Genomic DNA, 17,691 nt, shown 5'->3' with positions numbered 1-17,691 from the left:
AAACTGTTGTTTTAAGATTTTGTTAAAATATCTTTTATTATTGAACCTTGATCACAAGACGTACATTTGAATATCAATAGATTTTTTGAATATCTATGAATTTTTGTAGAGTTTTTGAAGTAAGATTTGAATATAATATGTTTTTTTTAAAATCATACAAAAATTTATATTGAATATTATTAAAAAATTTTTAGATGATATAAAAATTTAAATTGAATAATTTTGAAGTTTTAAATTTTATAAAAATTATTAAAAAAATTAATACCAATAATTCGTTTAATTGATGTCAATACGGAAAATCTACTGAAACAGTATCTCCTAGTTCAAAATGGCGCGATATGACAGCTATAGCGTGTTCCCGCCGGGTAACCTTGTCCAGGTGGAGTACGCCCTCGACGTCGTTCGGAAAGGAAACGCACCGATACCATTGTCTTGGCCGTCGGAAAGAAGTCCACCCCCAAGCTTCAGGATTCCGGGTTACTCTCTTTCTCTCTCGCACCCTCGTAGATCGCTCTGTGGCCGCTTCGGCGATCTGACATTTGTTTGTGATTTGCTGGATGTGGGAATTTATGGTTTTGGAGTTATCTTGTTTCTTGGACTTGTGCAGGTATCGTTTGATTTTGTCTTCGTGTGATGTTTAGGGTATGATCGCTATTTTAGTTGATGATGGTTTTTAATCCATCGTAGGGATTGATTAACTTATTCAGATGCTAAACCTTCTATATGTACTCCTAATAGTTTATGTGATTCAATTGTGCTCAGCTTGCACATTCTTTCAATTTATGTATTGATGTTGGAAATTATTCATGGTTCGTAGTACTACAGTTCACACATTGAGCTCTTTTTTAATGTGTCTCCATTTGTTGCAACTTCAGATCGGTGTGAAAGATTGTAAATTTGGAGAGTCTCATTGCATTGGCCTGTGCAGGGCTAAAAGCAGATGCGCGTGTGCTTATAAACCGGGCACGTATTGAGTGCCAAAGTCATAAGCTTACAATTGCGGACCCGTAACAGTTGAATACATAACTCGGTACGTTGCTGGTTTTCAGCAACAGTACACACAGTGGTGGTGTGAGACCTTTTGGACTTTCGACAATCGACACTAATTATTGGTTTTGATCCACACAATACTCCATCGCTCTATATATCAGACTGATCCATCTGGGACTTTTTCAGCTTGGAAAGCAAATGCAACTGGTAGAAACTCAAACTCCGGGAGTTTTTGGAGAAGAATTTCAAGGAAACTGCTGGCCAAGAAATGAATTGCATGATCTGTCTTGCATGCAATTCATGATTTGTGTTACCTTTTCAGTTTACGCCAATGAATTGCATGATCTGTCTTGCATGCTCCATGTATGAACCCTTCGCTTTCAGAAATAATCTGGATTGCAATAGAAAGGCTTCCTGAGTTTCTTCACATATTTTAGATAATAGTTGAAGGTATAATAATTGATGGGATTGTAACAGTTTTTAATATCAATTTTGGTCCTTTGTGGATTATAATTTACTCCAAGTGTTGGTGGTGGTAGGACTTTCTGAGATCTCTCGATATAATTGAAATNTATATTAATAATTTATTTCACCACTTCAAAAATATATATGGGTCCATATTTTTGGTGACCATAGAATAAGTCATGGGTCATCTTCATTCAATACCAAATTAATGTTTGTTCAATCGGTTGGGAGTCATTCGGCCCCGCAGGCAAACTGACAGCTCTAACTAAATGTCCCCCATGTCAATCGAATTGAATTCCATTTCCATCTAGTTTTCTTTTTTATTCTATCATTAGTTTAATTTATTAACTAGTTTAAAATTTTTAAATGTTATTTTCCAAATACCCTTTGAAAATCTTTTCTCATCGCACAACTTCCACAAAAACAAATGTTGAACACTCCACGACCAATACTTTCTTACTCTTTAAATCACTTCAATTTTTATTTTTTTTGTTATGATTTGTTTCATTTTTACAGTTTAGTATTAAATATAGTGTGTAAGATAAATTAATCCAACGATTATCGTCATAATCCCGATTAATGAACATTATTTGTTGTTAGATTCTTGATTGGTCAGACCTAATTCCCCTTAAATTATGAACATTTGTGAAATTATAGAGATTAACAAAAGCAAATAGAATAGGATATTATACAAAAATACAAACAAGGATGCTTTTCAAAGGTAAAATTATAGGTCATAAAGTCTTCATGGATTATTTTCTATATGGCATGACAAGATAAATTCATGAAGGAAGGCTGAGCCCTGAGAAAGTTAGAAACTGAACACCAACTTGCATCAAAGACTTCTTAATTGAATGTTTCACACACTTATTCAAGTTGACAGCTTAGTAGATTAATTTGTTTATAAATTTAGAAATTTGGTAATGGTTATATTATAAAATTGACAAAAACTTGTGTGAGACGTTGTCGTATTTTGTGAGACGGTCTAACGGGTCGTATTTTGCGAGACGGATCTCTTATTTAGGTCATCTATGAAAAAATATTACTTTTTATGCTAAGAGTATTACTTTTTATTGTGAATATCGATAGAGTTGACCCGTCTCACAGATAAAGATTCGTGATACGGTCTCACAAGAGACTTATTCTATAAAATTATGTGACATCAATTGAAGTTCCTAGAATTTAAACTCCATTCAAATTTGTAAAAAGAAGGTTCTATAATCACTTTTTTTTAAAAAATATTTGAAAACATTATCTAATACGATCGATATCAACGAAGCTCACAACTGACTCACATTGTGCACACAAGGAAAAATTGTTTAAATAAAAGAGATTAATGTGATACACGCCTTATTTATATATAATGTCATATATTTGAATAATCTTTAAAATTATAGGACTTCGGGCGAAAATGACTCAAAATTTGAGAATACTATTTTATATTACCAGATCATCAAAAATCGTAGGATCCACATGCCACATACACATTACATTAACATATCTATTCTCCCACATTCATTTTAATATTCACACTCATTATTTGTATGTCCTGCTGTCCACTCATTCATCTTATTCTTACTTTAAATTAAATAAATTCAATTTCAAATTTTTTAAAAAATTTAAATTATTATTATTATTTTATATTAATAATAATATGTTTTTAAATAACAATAAATAAGGAAACAACGTTTAGCGACGGTTTGTCGAAATCCGTCGCAAAGAACGACGGTTTTTAAAAAACCGTCGCTAAATGTCAAATTTTTTTAAAAAAAAAAACCGGACAGAGAAGCGTTCATAAAAAATATCAAATATAATTAAAATAATTCAAAACACGTGGAGCCCACGTGTCAGCAAATCAGCGACGGTTTTTATAAAGCTGTCGCTAATTGTCCAATTTTTTTAAAAAAATAAACTGACATATGGACGTTCAAAGAATTGAACGCCCAGTATCCTCTCTCTTGTGAGTGGGCACAATGGACAGGGGTGTTAAATGGGTGTTAACGCCCACTTAAAATAGAGAACACCCATTTAACACCAGATTGTGGGTGTCCTTATATATAAATCATGGTGATGTGATGAGTGATGGGCGAAGACAACCGTAAAATGAATGCCGTGAAGAGCGGTCGGAGGTGGCGCTACCACCACACGCTTTATGGGCTTTGGGCCCATGCATTAATCGAGTTACGATTCTTATCCAAAACGGGCCTTAAGGGTCCACCTAATTCTAATCATATCTCACCAACCTTGTTAACTCCATCCACCTGCAATGCATTTGCTATCTTACGCAGGAGGCCCACATAATTAACAAACCCCGAGTAAATAATATATTATGGGAACATATCATTGGCGTTTAATTGGAATTTAACCGTTTTTTATATGTCTACGCGATGCTCTTTTTTCTTTGTTTTTTGTTTTTTTTAATTGAGTTTGGGTGGAGATTGTTATAACCGAGATTCAAATCTAAGACATCGTCTTAAATTTAAGATATTGATATCAGATGTACTACAAATCATCCGCTTATATATTACATTTTACAGAGAATATTTTTGTCATTTTGATGTCTCGCCCCCGCCTACGGATTAGTCGACACTTTTCACAAAATTGAAGAACGAAAACTCTTATTTTCATATTTATCATTCCTTGTCTTAATTCTGAATTTAATTCTTGATAGAAAATAAGGTTCTTGGAAATTTTCATTTGAGTTGTATTGAATAAAAACCAACTAATCTTTCGAATATTTGTTTCCAAGTCAATAAATTATACGTCCTTCTCGTTGAATTATAACGACTTGCTTCATTTTTTGTCTATCATATTTACCAAACAACTACTTCATAAGAATTATAGAGATGGGATTGAGTAAAATTTTCATGTTTTCTTCATCGTGGTCCAAAATTTACGAAAGCAACGTAATTTACATTGATTTTTGTTTCCTTCCAATTATTGATTTTCTTGCTCGTAATAATATCATAAACTCCGGTAATTCAGATCAACATGTGCAGCATAAAACAATTTCCACGTACACTATGTGTGGCTACACAACTCTTGAATTTGAGAAAAGCCAGCAAAAACTACGGGTGCATTTTGATCGAGTCATTCGAAATCAACGTATTTTTATTGTTTAAATAATTTTCGTAGAAAAAATTCAAATATATATCTTATTTACATACTAATCACGATAGATTTCAAATAACTTAAATATCACGAATAACTTAAATATCACGTAGATTCTAAATTCATTATAGAATGTGAAAAAAAATGAAAAAGTATGAGACGATTTCTAATTTCATTTGTTCAAGCTAAATAAACAATGATAATATACTAAGATTTCGAAAAACTCAATCTAAAACACCTTAAAAGAATTAGGATGAATATTTTGCGTAAATCATATACAACCACGGGAAAAAAAATTTATATGGTCGAAGAAAAGCATAGAAACGTCCTCTTATCGTCTAACAATTATATGAAATTTAAAATGTTGCGAAATATGAACATTTTTGGTAAATAATATGATCATATTCATATGAATCAGTTTGAGTAACTACCAAAAATTCTTAAAAACACGATGGGATCATCCATTACAACCATTTTGGCACGTACTTCCATTAAACATGAATATCGAACTCAATTAACAATGGAAAAAGTAGAACGGGCCCACGATAGTGACAGCGTTGAGTTTGGGCTGATCCAGTGGGGCCCGGAGCAGCAACTAATTCATTAGGCCCACAATCAAAGGCACTGCATGTGATGGTAGTTGGAGTTGGACTTCCAATGTTATGTATTAAAAAACACACACACACACAATTGTTCACGGCAAGGTACAACAATAATTAACAAATTAATGATGTTGGGTTAAATATGATGTACGTGAGAAACGATGAGTGAACTCTTGAGAAGTTATCGTGCTCAAATTGTAACGTTGCATCGTTTGATCTGCTTGGTAAGGTGGACTGTAAAAGAGTTATGTCAGATTTTAATGGATAATAATGTATCTGCTGGAGACATAGTCAGAGGTGGAGAAATGGTAAAACTAAGTAAATAAATGAGACAGATAGAGACGCAATTTTCCAGACTCATGTGCTGTCATCAATATAAAAAAAAGTTTTGTTTTTGTTAACTATTGTAACTTTTGACCAATATATTGTTATGCTTAGACGTCATAACGTGGGGAAATTTATAAGAGGGTTAGCAGAAAAATATCTGGTGGAAGGTTCTAATGTTTGTACCTAACCCCAAATATAATAATCGAAAAAGCACTACCTTTTTCTATATTCAAATTGGCGGTGAATCACTTGCTTCTGTCTTTTTGATTGCCAGTGTTGTGTTCCCTTTTTAAAAAATTATTATTAGGATAGGATTTTGAATTTTGGTGATTGGATTTTAGGGTATTTGATTCAATTTAAATGGTTATAAATTTCAATTAAGGTAATTTCGGTTTAACTTAAGGTTTTGGTTTAGTGGAGTGCATTCAATTCAGAGTTTTGATGACTTTTAATGACTTTTTCAAATGATAGACTTTTACGAATTTGATATATTTTTATTGACTTTTATGGATTCTCATATATTTATAAACAGATTTATGTGGATTCATGTAGATTTTTTAGCAAGATTTTTATAGATTTTTTTGAAATTTTTTTTATATAGAATTTTATAAATTTTGTACTTAATTATAACATATTATGTTTTATTAATTTCTTTGAACCAATAATTAATTGACATATAAAACATATTCAGTTTGAAATATTTTTTCAATAATTATATTAATAAATAAATATACTTATTTAAAAATTAAATCATTTAATCTTTACATGTGTATATATGTGGGTTTGTATGCATGTTTGTAAATTTTTTAAAATACATCAATTGATTAATCTGTAATCTTGTTTTTGAATTGATAATATACATGTGAAAAGAATATTATTTAGTATTATGTGGATATAATTTTGTATAAAAATATCATAGCTTATATATTATTTGAAAATGCTAAAAATAATTTAAACAATCATGGTTGTTGCGAGGCTATTCAATTATTAAGAATTAAACGACATTTTTTGGATCATCTTTTATTATTATTGAATATTACATTAATTTGTGTAAATCATAAAATAAATGCTAGAATTCAAAATTTCCTATGATATTAAAATAAAAAATTATTAAATGAACAATAAGCCAAAAAATAAAAAATTTGAAAAAGAAATATGAAAATATATATAGAGATACACTTCGAAAATTTGAGAGAATGATAAAGATAGATGAGAAAAGAGAAGATAAGAAAAGAAGTGGTGTAAAGCGACATAGAGATAAATAAATATCTTGAGTATGAGTTAGAAGTTTTAAAAATCCATCCAAATCTTTGGGTTGAACCAAACACAATTTTTGACAATTTATAGTTGTACATTAAGCTTTAATGTTTATATGTTAATGAATTCCATGAAATTATTAAAAGTCTATTGAAAATTTGAATACCTTTAGACTTTGATAGAGTTTTTAAAAGTCAATATCGAATATCACTTGACTTTTTAAAACTCTATGAAAGTCTATTTTGAATACCACTAGGCTTTTATAGAGTATGTAAAAATCTTAATTGAATATATATAGACTTTTAAAATCTACAAAAGTCATTGAAATTCAATAAATCTCCTACATAGAATACACCCCCTTAGTATATGCATAAAAAAATAAAGCGAAGATATTTTTCTATTATAAAAATGATGCTCCGGTTAATAGTGTTATGTTACACACTCGCAACACACGTGCAATGACAAATGATGCAAGTAATAAGTAAAAAAAATTGATAAAATTGTTGAAAAATTAAAAAAAAAAACGCAATATAATGTTTTTTCAACGTTGTTTTTATTTGGATATCTACCAACGAATACGAAGACAAGAAAAAGCCAAATTTAATTAAACAAAAAGGGCTTAGATATATCGATTGCCGGATTATATCATTAAATTACATTTTAGGTCGAGGTGGCAATTTTCCCCCAAAAAATGGACCATTTATCAGAAAATATTTTGTATATTCTTTGGCATATTTATTTATTTTAATTTAATATAATTAATAATTAAATTTCACTTTTAGCAAAACTTACTTTAATTATATGAATTGACTTTATAAAAATTATTCAATGTATTAAATGTGGGATAAGTAGTCACGTTTAGGCTAGTGTACCAAACACTTGATTGAGCCTCTGAACGTAGTGATTAATGTCTACATGCATTTTAGGTACATAATTTTAAAAGAAATTATGTTGTGTGTTTTTAAAGCCTCGTCAACTTGGATCAATTTCTCATCATTATTGAATAAATTATAAAAATTTATCGATCTTATAAAATAATAATAATAATATGAATTTCTTTTTTCGAATTTTTACAAAGGATGTTGATATAATTTTCCCACAAAATAAGATATCCAAAATATTATCACCGATTAAGAAACACAAAACTCTCTCACGTGTTAATTTTATGAAATTGATCTTAATTTGATCTAATTTATGAAAAACATTATTTTTCATGCTAAAAATATTATTTTTCACTTTAATTATGAATCAAGTTGACCCGTCTCATGGAAATATATTCGTGAGAATGTCTCGCGAAAAACGTATAATTTTCTATAAACTAATTTTTATATCTTATAATGTGAACTACAAATAACATGAGCCTTTTTAATTTAATAATTTAGAAACTTACTTGATAACACACTTACTTGTAATTGCTTCATTATTTTGATAATGGTAAATAATCAATCAATCCCCATAATCATGGCATTTAATTATTCCAAATTGGAAAGATTCAATTTTAAATAATTTATGCCAATTGTCTCCCTTTAATTAATTACGTGTATCAAAGTCTTCACAAATGTGTGGTTATTGTATTGATTACGATGATAGGGGTATTTATCAGAAAAAAGTTAAATATTGTTTGGATTGGACGAAAGTGGATTCGCCTTTTTGACCTAATCCCATGACCAACTTCTATTCCACGTATCAAAATTATAGGTTGAAGAAAATAAAATAAAATCACAAATGTGACAATTTAAAAAAATTATTGAAGCGACTTAGAGATGATTTTTTTTTAATAAATTCGAAAGTAATATACATTTAAATTGATATGCGCAGGAAATAATACTTTCTGATCAAATGTTTATCACTGAGTGCATCTATTTGGGTGTTAATTTGTCGGGTTGTTATGTTCATGAGCCCGAGAAGGTACATGTATATTTTTTGATGTTGTCTCATATTCATCTGAGATCAGTCTTACAATTTTCTTACCGTTGAGTATTACATATTAAGATCTGAAGTCATTTTTTTATGATTCACTTAGTCAAACAGAACAAACAAAACAACGTCGACGCACGAAAATTTTACAAAAAATCATTCATTTTAATAATACTCTCGCACATACCCGCTGGACCTATCACAATAATTGAAATTCTTGGTAGGTTTGGTGGGTCATGGCTAAAAAGAGGTAACCGCCTGATCTAGTTTGTAGATGGCTGTTTGGTTTAGAATGGACTGTTTGCTAATTTAATTTCTCCACTCATTTAATATCTCCCTCCAACCTAATTTTAAAAAGGAATTATTAATTTGTTATACATAAAAAAACAGTTAATTAATTCACCTCAACATATAGGTATTCGATATGGATTTTCAAATCGGAAACATGCCGTTTGATCTAAAATAAATTAGAGTAGGTATGTTGTGAGACGGTCTCACGAATCTTTATCTGTGAGACGAGTCAATCTTACCGATATTCACAATAAAAAATAATACTCTTAGCATAAAAAATAATACTTTTTCATGGATGACTCAAATAAGAGATTCGTCTCACAAAATACGACTCGTGAGATTGTCTCACACGAGTTTTTGTCAATAAAATGAAGAAAAATATTATTTCAATGATAAATTATTTATCAGTATATGTGCATAAAATAATGGGACGCGAGAATTAATTTTTATCATAAAATGTAGTTTAGCATATATTTGTTTAAATTTTGAAGTGATAAGGTTGGCATTTTTTTTATTTTCTCAAATCTCATCCTTTCATATCTTATCTTCATGTGAAGAAGAAGACAAACCACCAAAGGAATCTAAAATCAGAAAAAAAGAAAAAGAAACCAACATAAAAAAATTTCAGGTGTCTGAAATTCTCCATGTCACAACTCACATGATTCAACATCTAAAGCTACCAAAGATAAGGATGAACAATAACATGTGTTTATTTTTATTTTTTTTTAAAAAAATCAAATTCCCTTTAAAAAAAACATAAACAATAAAATAATAATTCTATTTATTTATTTATTTATTTCCAGAAAAGCCGAAATACCAAATTTTTACAACAAATCCAGCGAATTATCGGAAACCCTTTTCACCTAAATCAAAGCAATGTTTTGTCTCTTCCAAGAAAAAATCAGATCCTTGATACAATCTAAACATATTTTAGGAGTAAACAAATAAAATTGAAATATAAAAACTTGTATGAGACGATCTCAAGAGTCGTATTTTGTGAGACAAATCTCTTATTTGGGTCATCCATGAAAAAATATTATTTTTATGTTAAAAATATTATTTTTTATTGTAAATATCGATAAAATTTACTATCTCACGTATAAATCCATCTAAAAAAACCTAAATTATCATATTTATGGATGAGAAATCATTCGTCAGGTCCTACTGATTTGGTGATATTTATGAAATGGTACCAACTCTCTGCACAGACAATGGAGCATACAAAATATTAGAAACAGGGAAAGTGAGCCACAAAATAAAGCCATTATCAGACATGAATTTGAAACATTCACCAAATTCTCTGCAAAACTTGTAGTAAGTAAATGCACAATCAATATTTAGAAGGAGAGATCAATTAATCAATGGATTTACGTTTCCCATTTATATTAGTTTAATATCATATCTTGAATTGATACTTAATTATCATGATCATACACTAAAATGGAAAAAACAAAAAAGAAAAGATATTAAATTACATGAACTCCAGATCAAAGATTTCATTTTTTCATTTCATTTCCAAGCTTCTGTAATCCAGAACTCCGGTCTTCAACCCAAGAAAGTCGTACCTCCCAGAATTGCTACTGCCACTGCCACTGATTATACTGCTTGTAATACAACTGCAATCTTTAGTCTTCTGCAACCCCATGCTGCAATCAAAGCACAGGGAACTACTGTTGCTGCTTCGTCTTCCTCCTGTCTTGAATGGATCTTGCTGATATGGGAGGCTGATTCGGAGCTCCAGATTCAAATCCGGAACAGGTTCTTGCACATGGATTATTTCTTCTACTTTACTCGAAATCCCACATGCAGTAGTAGTGCTGGTTGTGCTTTTATTTTCTTTCATATTCATATTGTAATCTTTTGCGGCAGAATTGAAAGAAATGGTTTCGATTTCTTGCGCTGGAGGTGCCGCGGGTTCGTTGATTGATCTGTGGGTTGTTGGATCAATCCCTCGGCTTATGAGTTTTCTTCTTATATGGGTGTTCCAATAATTCTTTATCTCGTTATCCGTTCTCCCCGGTAATCTTCCGGCAATAACAGACCATCTGAACATAAATCAAGGAAATCACATTTAGTTTTAATATAATAAGATCAATTATGCGTGTGAATCATCTTTTAAAACTTAGAAATGGACCCCAAAGTTTTCAAGATAAACTGGCAACAGCTGCATCAAGAATAGGAACAAAAACAGGCTAAAAGTAACAGGATTTTAACCAGGAACATGCATTCGTGCATCCAGGATAGACCTCGGTTTATCGAAAGATTATACATGAATTTACAATTTGAAAGGGATGTTGTCTCCTCGCTACGGCGCCGGATCCGCCCATGCATTTATTCCTATGGCTTTTACAGGTGATTGGAAGTTGGAGCTAAAAATTGAATGATTTGGACGGAAAACAATATTATATATGTAACTTACTTGTTACCAAGAAGGCTATGGAGTTTGATGATGAGTTCATCTTCATCTTCTGTGAAGTTGCCACGCTTGAGATCAGGCCTCAAGTAATTGATCCACCGGAGGCGGCAGCTCTTTCCGCAGCGGAGGAGACCGGCGGCTTTGGGCAGTGACCGCCAGCAGCCCTCGCCGTGAGCCCTTATGTAAGCAATAAGGCGATCATCTTCTTCTTTGGTCCATGCCCCTTTGTTTGTGTGAGCTTTCTCACAGCAAGGTGACCTTCCCATTATTAAAACTTCTCAGCAGTGCTGCTATATTAAACTTAAAGACTTGAGCTGAATTTCAATTGGCTGATGCTTTTTTTCTTTCCTTCTTTTACTCTTTTTGTAGTTTCTTTATTTGGGATGGTTCTGGTGTACTGTTTATAGTGGATGGATTTGTATATTCACCACATATATATGCGTATACGTGTGTGTATATGCGTGTGCGCGACTGTGCGTGTCGAAAGTGTAGGTAGGCTCAGTGGTGCTTAAGAATCAAAGCCGACCTTTTCAGGGATTGATGGGGTTTATATATATACACACACAACACAAGCCTTTGACTCATTATAGAGAAGGGATACGTGCATTAAAGAGAAAAGAGTCAATTGCTTCTTCACGCATGTGAGTTGGTGAGAGAGGTAATTAGGGAGAGGGCTGTTGACATTGTCAATGTCAGCTAAACGGTGTTTACATAAATGTTTAGCCGAGAGTTAAAAAGATCAATTATATTATATATATATAGTTTTGATATNTATAACAATCAGTAATAATCTATAAATAGATTACTAGAAAAATACCCCTCAACCAACAAATACTAGCAAAAAGACCGTTCAACTCATGGGGACTGCATCTCTGCAGGTGCAGAATAGATCAATGAGAAACGTAACTTGAACAAGTGAAATCACATGCGACAACCATGGCCTAATTAATGTTACCAAACAAGTAACAACCTTTGATTAATTGTTTTCCTAACCATCTCAAAATCTTCCACAACCGGCCCATGCCTGGAAATCAATTCGGGTCCCCCTATTTGTGTCATCATGTCTTTGGAGCTAATCAGCACCCTTCATATTCTGGTAAAAGCCGATCCAAAGCATCAAATAGCCTACAATTATTCGTAACCACGAATATTTCTTTAAAAAATCTTGTGCTTATTACTATATCAAGTATGTTTCAAAATAACTGTGTTATATCGTGAAATAATCTGACGTTAATTTATTCCGATAAATATTTTTTTAAAGGCGAACCCGATAAATAAACGCGGAAAGAAAAAATTATTGGTTTCAGGTATATCCAAACAGTGTCAACAAAGCGAGAGTTAATTGTTTGTCTGATAAGAAACAAATATGTAATAAAAGTTAGTTGTGAGTGATTTGGCAGATCATTACTTCTGAACTTTTTTTAATATCCTGGAGATGGTAGTTGACGATAATTCTTTTATTATATTAATACAGACAAGCACCATATAATAAGCTTCTAGAAGAGTTGTAGGTGCAAGAAAGGATCGCTAAAGAAAGATCCAAGAAAATGAGTGTGGTGGTGGTTGTGTGTGGGCTTCACTTCCCCATTTCGTTTTCTACTCCCCCACAATCCTTGTGGTGTAAGTTTAGTCATCAAAATATGTATGACCGAGTGCTTATTACTTTACCCAAAATTATAGTTAGTTGTAATGGTGCAACTCAAATCTTTTAAACCGTATAGCAGCACAAGCACTACAGTTCGATCGTTCTACCAAGCAGGGACAATTATTGCACTTAACAATCTCCCTCTCAATAATTCTACTCCTTGCAATCGATGAGAATCGAACCCGTGACCTTGGTTCTGATACCAATTGTAGGACCGAGTGCTTACCGCTTTACCAAAAGCTATAACTAGTGGTAATGGTGCAACTCAAATCTTTTAAACCGCACAGCAGCACAAACACCACAGTTCGATCGTTCTACCAAGTAGGGACAATTATTGCACCCAACAAAGTAGGAATAGGGTAGGGAATAATATTGATTTATTTATCCTTTTCTTCTTGATAAAATCCAAAAATGTTTTGAGGTTTTTTCGGCTATCATCTGGGATTGAATCCAGTCATTGCATCTCAAGTGAGGGTGGTAAAAAAAATCTTCATTGATTGAAGAAAAATATGCATGTGCGGGGGAGTACTGCGAATTATTCGAAAACATAACATACGATATTTCCTTATTTCTCTTACTTTGATTTTTCCTTTTTCAAATTAGTACTGTATTCTGTATAAATTTTTATGGCTCTAGGCCACCATCACCACACAATTCTTCCCCTCCCACATTAAATAAAGAATATGACATTTTAAAAACAAGGGCAAACAGAAGATGACCCTTGAGTCTGCCACATCAATTTGGGACTTGAGAGAGAAAGGGCAAGAGTAGATGTCCACTTGGTGTGAGTTCATGTGTGTGTTTTACCACTTTCCCCTTTTACTATATGTCGTGATCCATATATGGCTCCACTCTAGATTTTGATTAATGCCGTAGTTTGTGGTTCTACTCTCATATCTTCCATTCAACCCAAAATCAAGGAGAAATTTGTTTATATAATTTAAAAAAAAGATAATAAAACTAAGACTCTCTCTTGAAAGGGGATCAAAACTTCAGTATAGAAAGCTGAAAGGTCAAATATAATTTTTTTTTAAAAAAAGATATTCTTTTTCATGGATGAGTTTGGGATCATCTCTAGATGAAGGGGATTAAAACTTTAGAATATAGAAGATATCTGACAGAGATAACTTCAGATTTTTTAAAGAAAATATGTAAAATTATCTGGCTCTTTTCAGCCAACTCCACCAAACTCTTGCCCTCAAGTCTTATGCATATGTAATGCTTTTAATCATTTATTGCAATAACACCAGATATTCAAAGCTATCCCCCACCTCCCCAATCACTCAAACAACACAACCAACTCCTAGCCTTCATTTCTTGTGATCCATCGTTTTCCTCCATTAATATTGGATCGGCACTCGTCCCAGCAACTAGTTCAGCTCGGATTAAACTATCGAAAAGAGAGTAATTAATGGGGCAAACTCATTTTTATATATATATTTTTTCTTTTTAAAAAATCTAAGTATGGATTTATTTAAGAAACATGAGAACATGTTCCAAAGAGTTGGCAAAAGGTAAAGCGACAGCTAACACATCGGTTCACACACATCATGTGCTATCGCATACAAAATACTTATGGGGATGTCCTAAAGAACATTTATATTTTACCTACCTCTTTTGGCCGTTCATCTCCCATGTGACTTCCTTCAAGTATTAAGGTATATGTCAACTGTCACACATTTGGATGGATCAAGCTTAGTCCGATCATGTATATACGGTAAAAAGAATTCGAACTTTCGGCACGAGCACTGATCGGAGAGGATTACAGATAACGGTGTTTCGATTGTTTTTTGAATAATCTACGTAAGCGCATGAACAAGGAGTGGTGCATATTTAGATTAATCGATCTTGTCTGATACCTACTTGGTTATGTACCAAAACGACACCAAGCAGCTTCTAATTCATTGAAGTAGAAATAAGGAATTGATCATATGCAATCTTCTACCGTATGATGCTACATCTTCTGTGCAATTACATTTCTGAAAATTTAAATATACCTTCCGATTCATGAGGCACGTTTCAAATCTGAAATGGATAGTCCTGTTTATGAATATGATCTAAGAAATATACATCATAAGTTTCACTAAAATTCAGCAGAGCAATATACTCGTATTTAACTCAATGATGGGCAAACAAATTTCTTTCGATATTTTTTATCAATCCATAAGGTTGACACCTATAGCTTCAGCAGACGGTATACAGTTTTGAATATGAATACATTAACTCATCTGACGGAGGACTGCTTCTATCTATGATTGGCGTGGGAATCGGAATAATATGTAACAATAGTACCGATTTATTTAATCTTTTTCTTGATTACACAAAATTAACTCATGATCACCACCGTGACACTGTCACAGCAGTGGAAACTCCAACGGCACATTGTGATCTGAATGTTGCCCATTTTACAGTTGCCTTTGAACTGGTGGGAGGTCAGGTTCATAGTTATTAAAAGTGCAATAGAGCCCAGGCACGACCTGAAGCACATGGTCCATTAATTTGGAACGCCCTAAGTGATGATACGATAGAATCTAAATTTAGAAAAGAGGCTCTTCACGTATGATAAATAAGTAGTCAATAGTATACGAGAGAAAATGAAATACTGTTATCTTATAACTTTTGAATTTATGGTTGAGATGTGTGCTTCACTGAATGTTTGCATCTTAGCTTATGTTGAGGCACAAAGGTTGAACCTTAATCCAGGAGGCGTGCCTTACGAAATGAGCTTTAAGTAACACTGGTCGGGGAAAAACCCAGTTTACAAAATGGATTCAGCGAGTTTTTAAGCATGGAATCCCCATTCTGCACGTGTAATCATTAAGCATTACATAGAATAGAACAAGTATTTCTTGAATTTGAAGATCATGATGAGGGAACACATATGAAATTAAATCAAAGAAACAGCAGTTGGCAATTTCATGATTCGATCTGATGCTGAAATGCATGAAGTCTGAAACAGTCTCACTGGAAAATGAACTTTCCAAGACGACATATTCCAGTGGATACCAAGCAGAAGGAAATAATTTCAACTCAGAATCGTCATAAAAAATACACCCGCTCTGCAGGGAAAAAACAGTCATATAAGAATAAATGTCATGATACTTCTTTAAGGATGTGTATAGATTAAAATATTTGAAACATGGATATTAAATCCATAACTTCAAATTCATTTCACTTGTTTGGATGATTTTCATATAAGAAAATTCCTGATTCACTCCTCTCGATTCATACTCAAATCATGATTGTAATTGACTTCAAATATACTTGATATAAGTGTTGGGTGAAATTCAAGTTCGAAATTCTTAATCCAAATCAAGTCCCCATCCAAACGCAATTTAGTGTTTACACAGTTTACCAAAGTTTAGCATGACAGAAATAAGATATATGCTAGTTGGTGTGCCTCACAATGTATTCTTGTGATATAAAAACAAAAGGAAAGGCTAAGAAAATAATGATTCAACAAATAAGAATGATGATCCAATAATCCCCAACAGCGCTGACATTAAAAACTTTACTGAAATACTCTTAACTTAGACCAGTATTCATATGCCTGCAGTTGTCTATAAATTTTGCACATCATTAATGTCCAACTCAAAGTATATGGAAAATGTTGTCACTTATAATCATAGTGAAATTTTTCACATTTGAAAAAGATTCAATTTAAAACTAATCACTTTTGTATCACCACTTTACATAAGTTGGAAGATTAAATGTTCAAGTTATCAATTTTCTTGTCCTCAAGCTAACTTAGAATGTGGTTTTGTTCAGAAACAGTCAGTTCCATAACCAAGCAAACCTGTAAAAGTAACTCTTCATTTTCAAATTTAAAATGTAATGACATGTAGGATAGTGATTTTTTAAAACTAAACCACCCAGAAATAATGGAGGTTTAGTCAGACCCTACAGGTTTAATTCAAAGATAAAGATCACGAGTGGTGGTGGAAGTGAAACTAATGTAGGCATACAATAGATTAGATGGTGTTATTAATCCTCTAAGGAGATCCGTAATCATATTCATGATATCTATTACCCCTATGCTCTATCTTGATTATTGCATCATTCAATTGAGCACGTCAAAGACTCAAACTAACAATAATTCATCCCTTTTTTGGCCCGTCACACTCGGTTTGTACCTAAAACCTTACAGGCATGGAACTATGTAACACAAATAGTTCATTCCCTTTCAAACGTGTCCGTTCAGTTTATTATGTGACCGTTCTGTCGAACCACAAGGTTGGCTTAACTCTTATTCAAGTTCTTGGATAAGTCCTAACTAAATGTTTAGTACACTATAGTTTAATTTGACCTGAGCAGGTGGAAATGTATGTCCTGAAATAAAAAAAAAATTGTCTTAAACATGAATTTATCCAAGTTTGATCCTTTATTTGAAGCCAACATATGAGCAAGAGAATTTTGGCGATTAAATCAAGAGACTTTGGTTCAAGCCAATTGATCGGGAGGAAATTCTACAGATGATTGACATTTAATAATATCCATTACAAACAATATTTTTTACTATAAAATCAAAATAAATTACACCCAAGCAACAAAAAAGAAACATTAAGGAACATAAACAAAAATACTACATTAGCATCGAAACTCACCGTTCGGAACTTCAATCTCCTTTCCACCTCGTACGTTCAGCTTCAAGCCACAAACGGATTCATCCC

The 17,691-nt window shown here is 32.3% G+C and overlaps 3 protein-coding genes and 1 long non-coding RNA gene across 4 annotated transcripts; 3 read left to right on the top strand and 1 right to left on the bottom strand.

Moving 5' to 3' along the window:
• The first annotated feature begins 198 nt into the window (after nt 1–198).
• Nucleotides 199–1,277, top strand: LOC140959813 (uncharacterized). Its single transcript, XM_073417828.1, has 2 exons — nt 199–607; nt 876–1,277. Exons 1-2 carry the CDS (start codon nt 329–331, stop codon nt 972–974), a joined length of 378 nt encoding a protein of 125 aa, XP_073273929.1. The 5' UTR covers nt 199–328; the 3' UTR covers nt 975–1,277.
• On the top strand, nt 1,110–7,938 carry LOC140958779 (uncharacterized; the record flags this gene model as incomplete). Its single annotated transcript, XM_073416346.1, has 2 exons — nt 1,110–1,259; nt 7,825–7,938. Coding segments are annotated over 2 exons (264 nt in total), but the record flags the coding sequence as incomplete, so codon positions are not given.
• Nucleotides 7,939–10,113: 2,175 nt separating this feature from the next.
• LOC140960353 (uncharacterized) lies at nt 10,114–10,786 on the top strand. Its single transcript, XR_012172153.1, has 2 exons — nt 10,114–10,274; nt 10,495–10,786. It is a non-coding gene; the product is annotated as an uncharacterized lncRNA (long non-coding RNA).
• On the bottom strand, nt 10,311–11,882 carry LOC140960352 (myb-related protein 308-like). Its single transcript, XM_073418599.1, has 2 exons — nt 11,380–11,882; nt 10,311–11,005 (listed from the first exon to the last, which is right to left on the bottom strand). The coding sequence occupies exons 1-2, from the start codon at nt 11,640–11,642 to the stop codon at nt 10,465–10,467; spliced, it is 804 nt and encodes a 267-aa protein (XP_073274700.1). The 5' UTR covers nt 11,643–11,882; the 3' UTR covers nt 10,311–10,464.
• Between the last annotated feature and the right edge of the window lie 5,809 nt (nt 11,883–17,691).

Source organism: Primulina huaijiensis, chromosome 15, assembly GCF_012295235.1.
Source record: "Primulina huaijiensis isolate GDHJ02 chromosome 15, ASM1229523v2, whole genome shotgun sequence".
NCBI lineage: Eukaryota > Viridiplantae > Streptophyta > Magnoliopsida > Lamiales > Gesneriaceae > Primulina > Primulina huaijiensis.
This window is presented reverse-complemented; position numbering and strand designations above follow the sequence as displayed.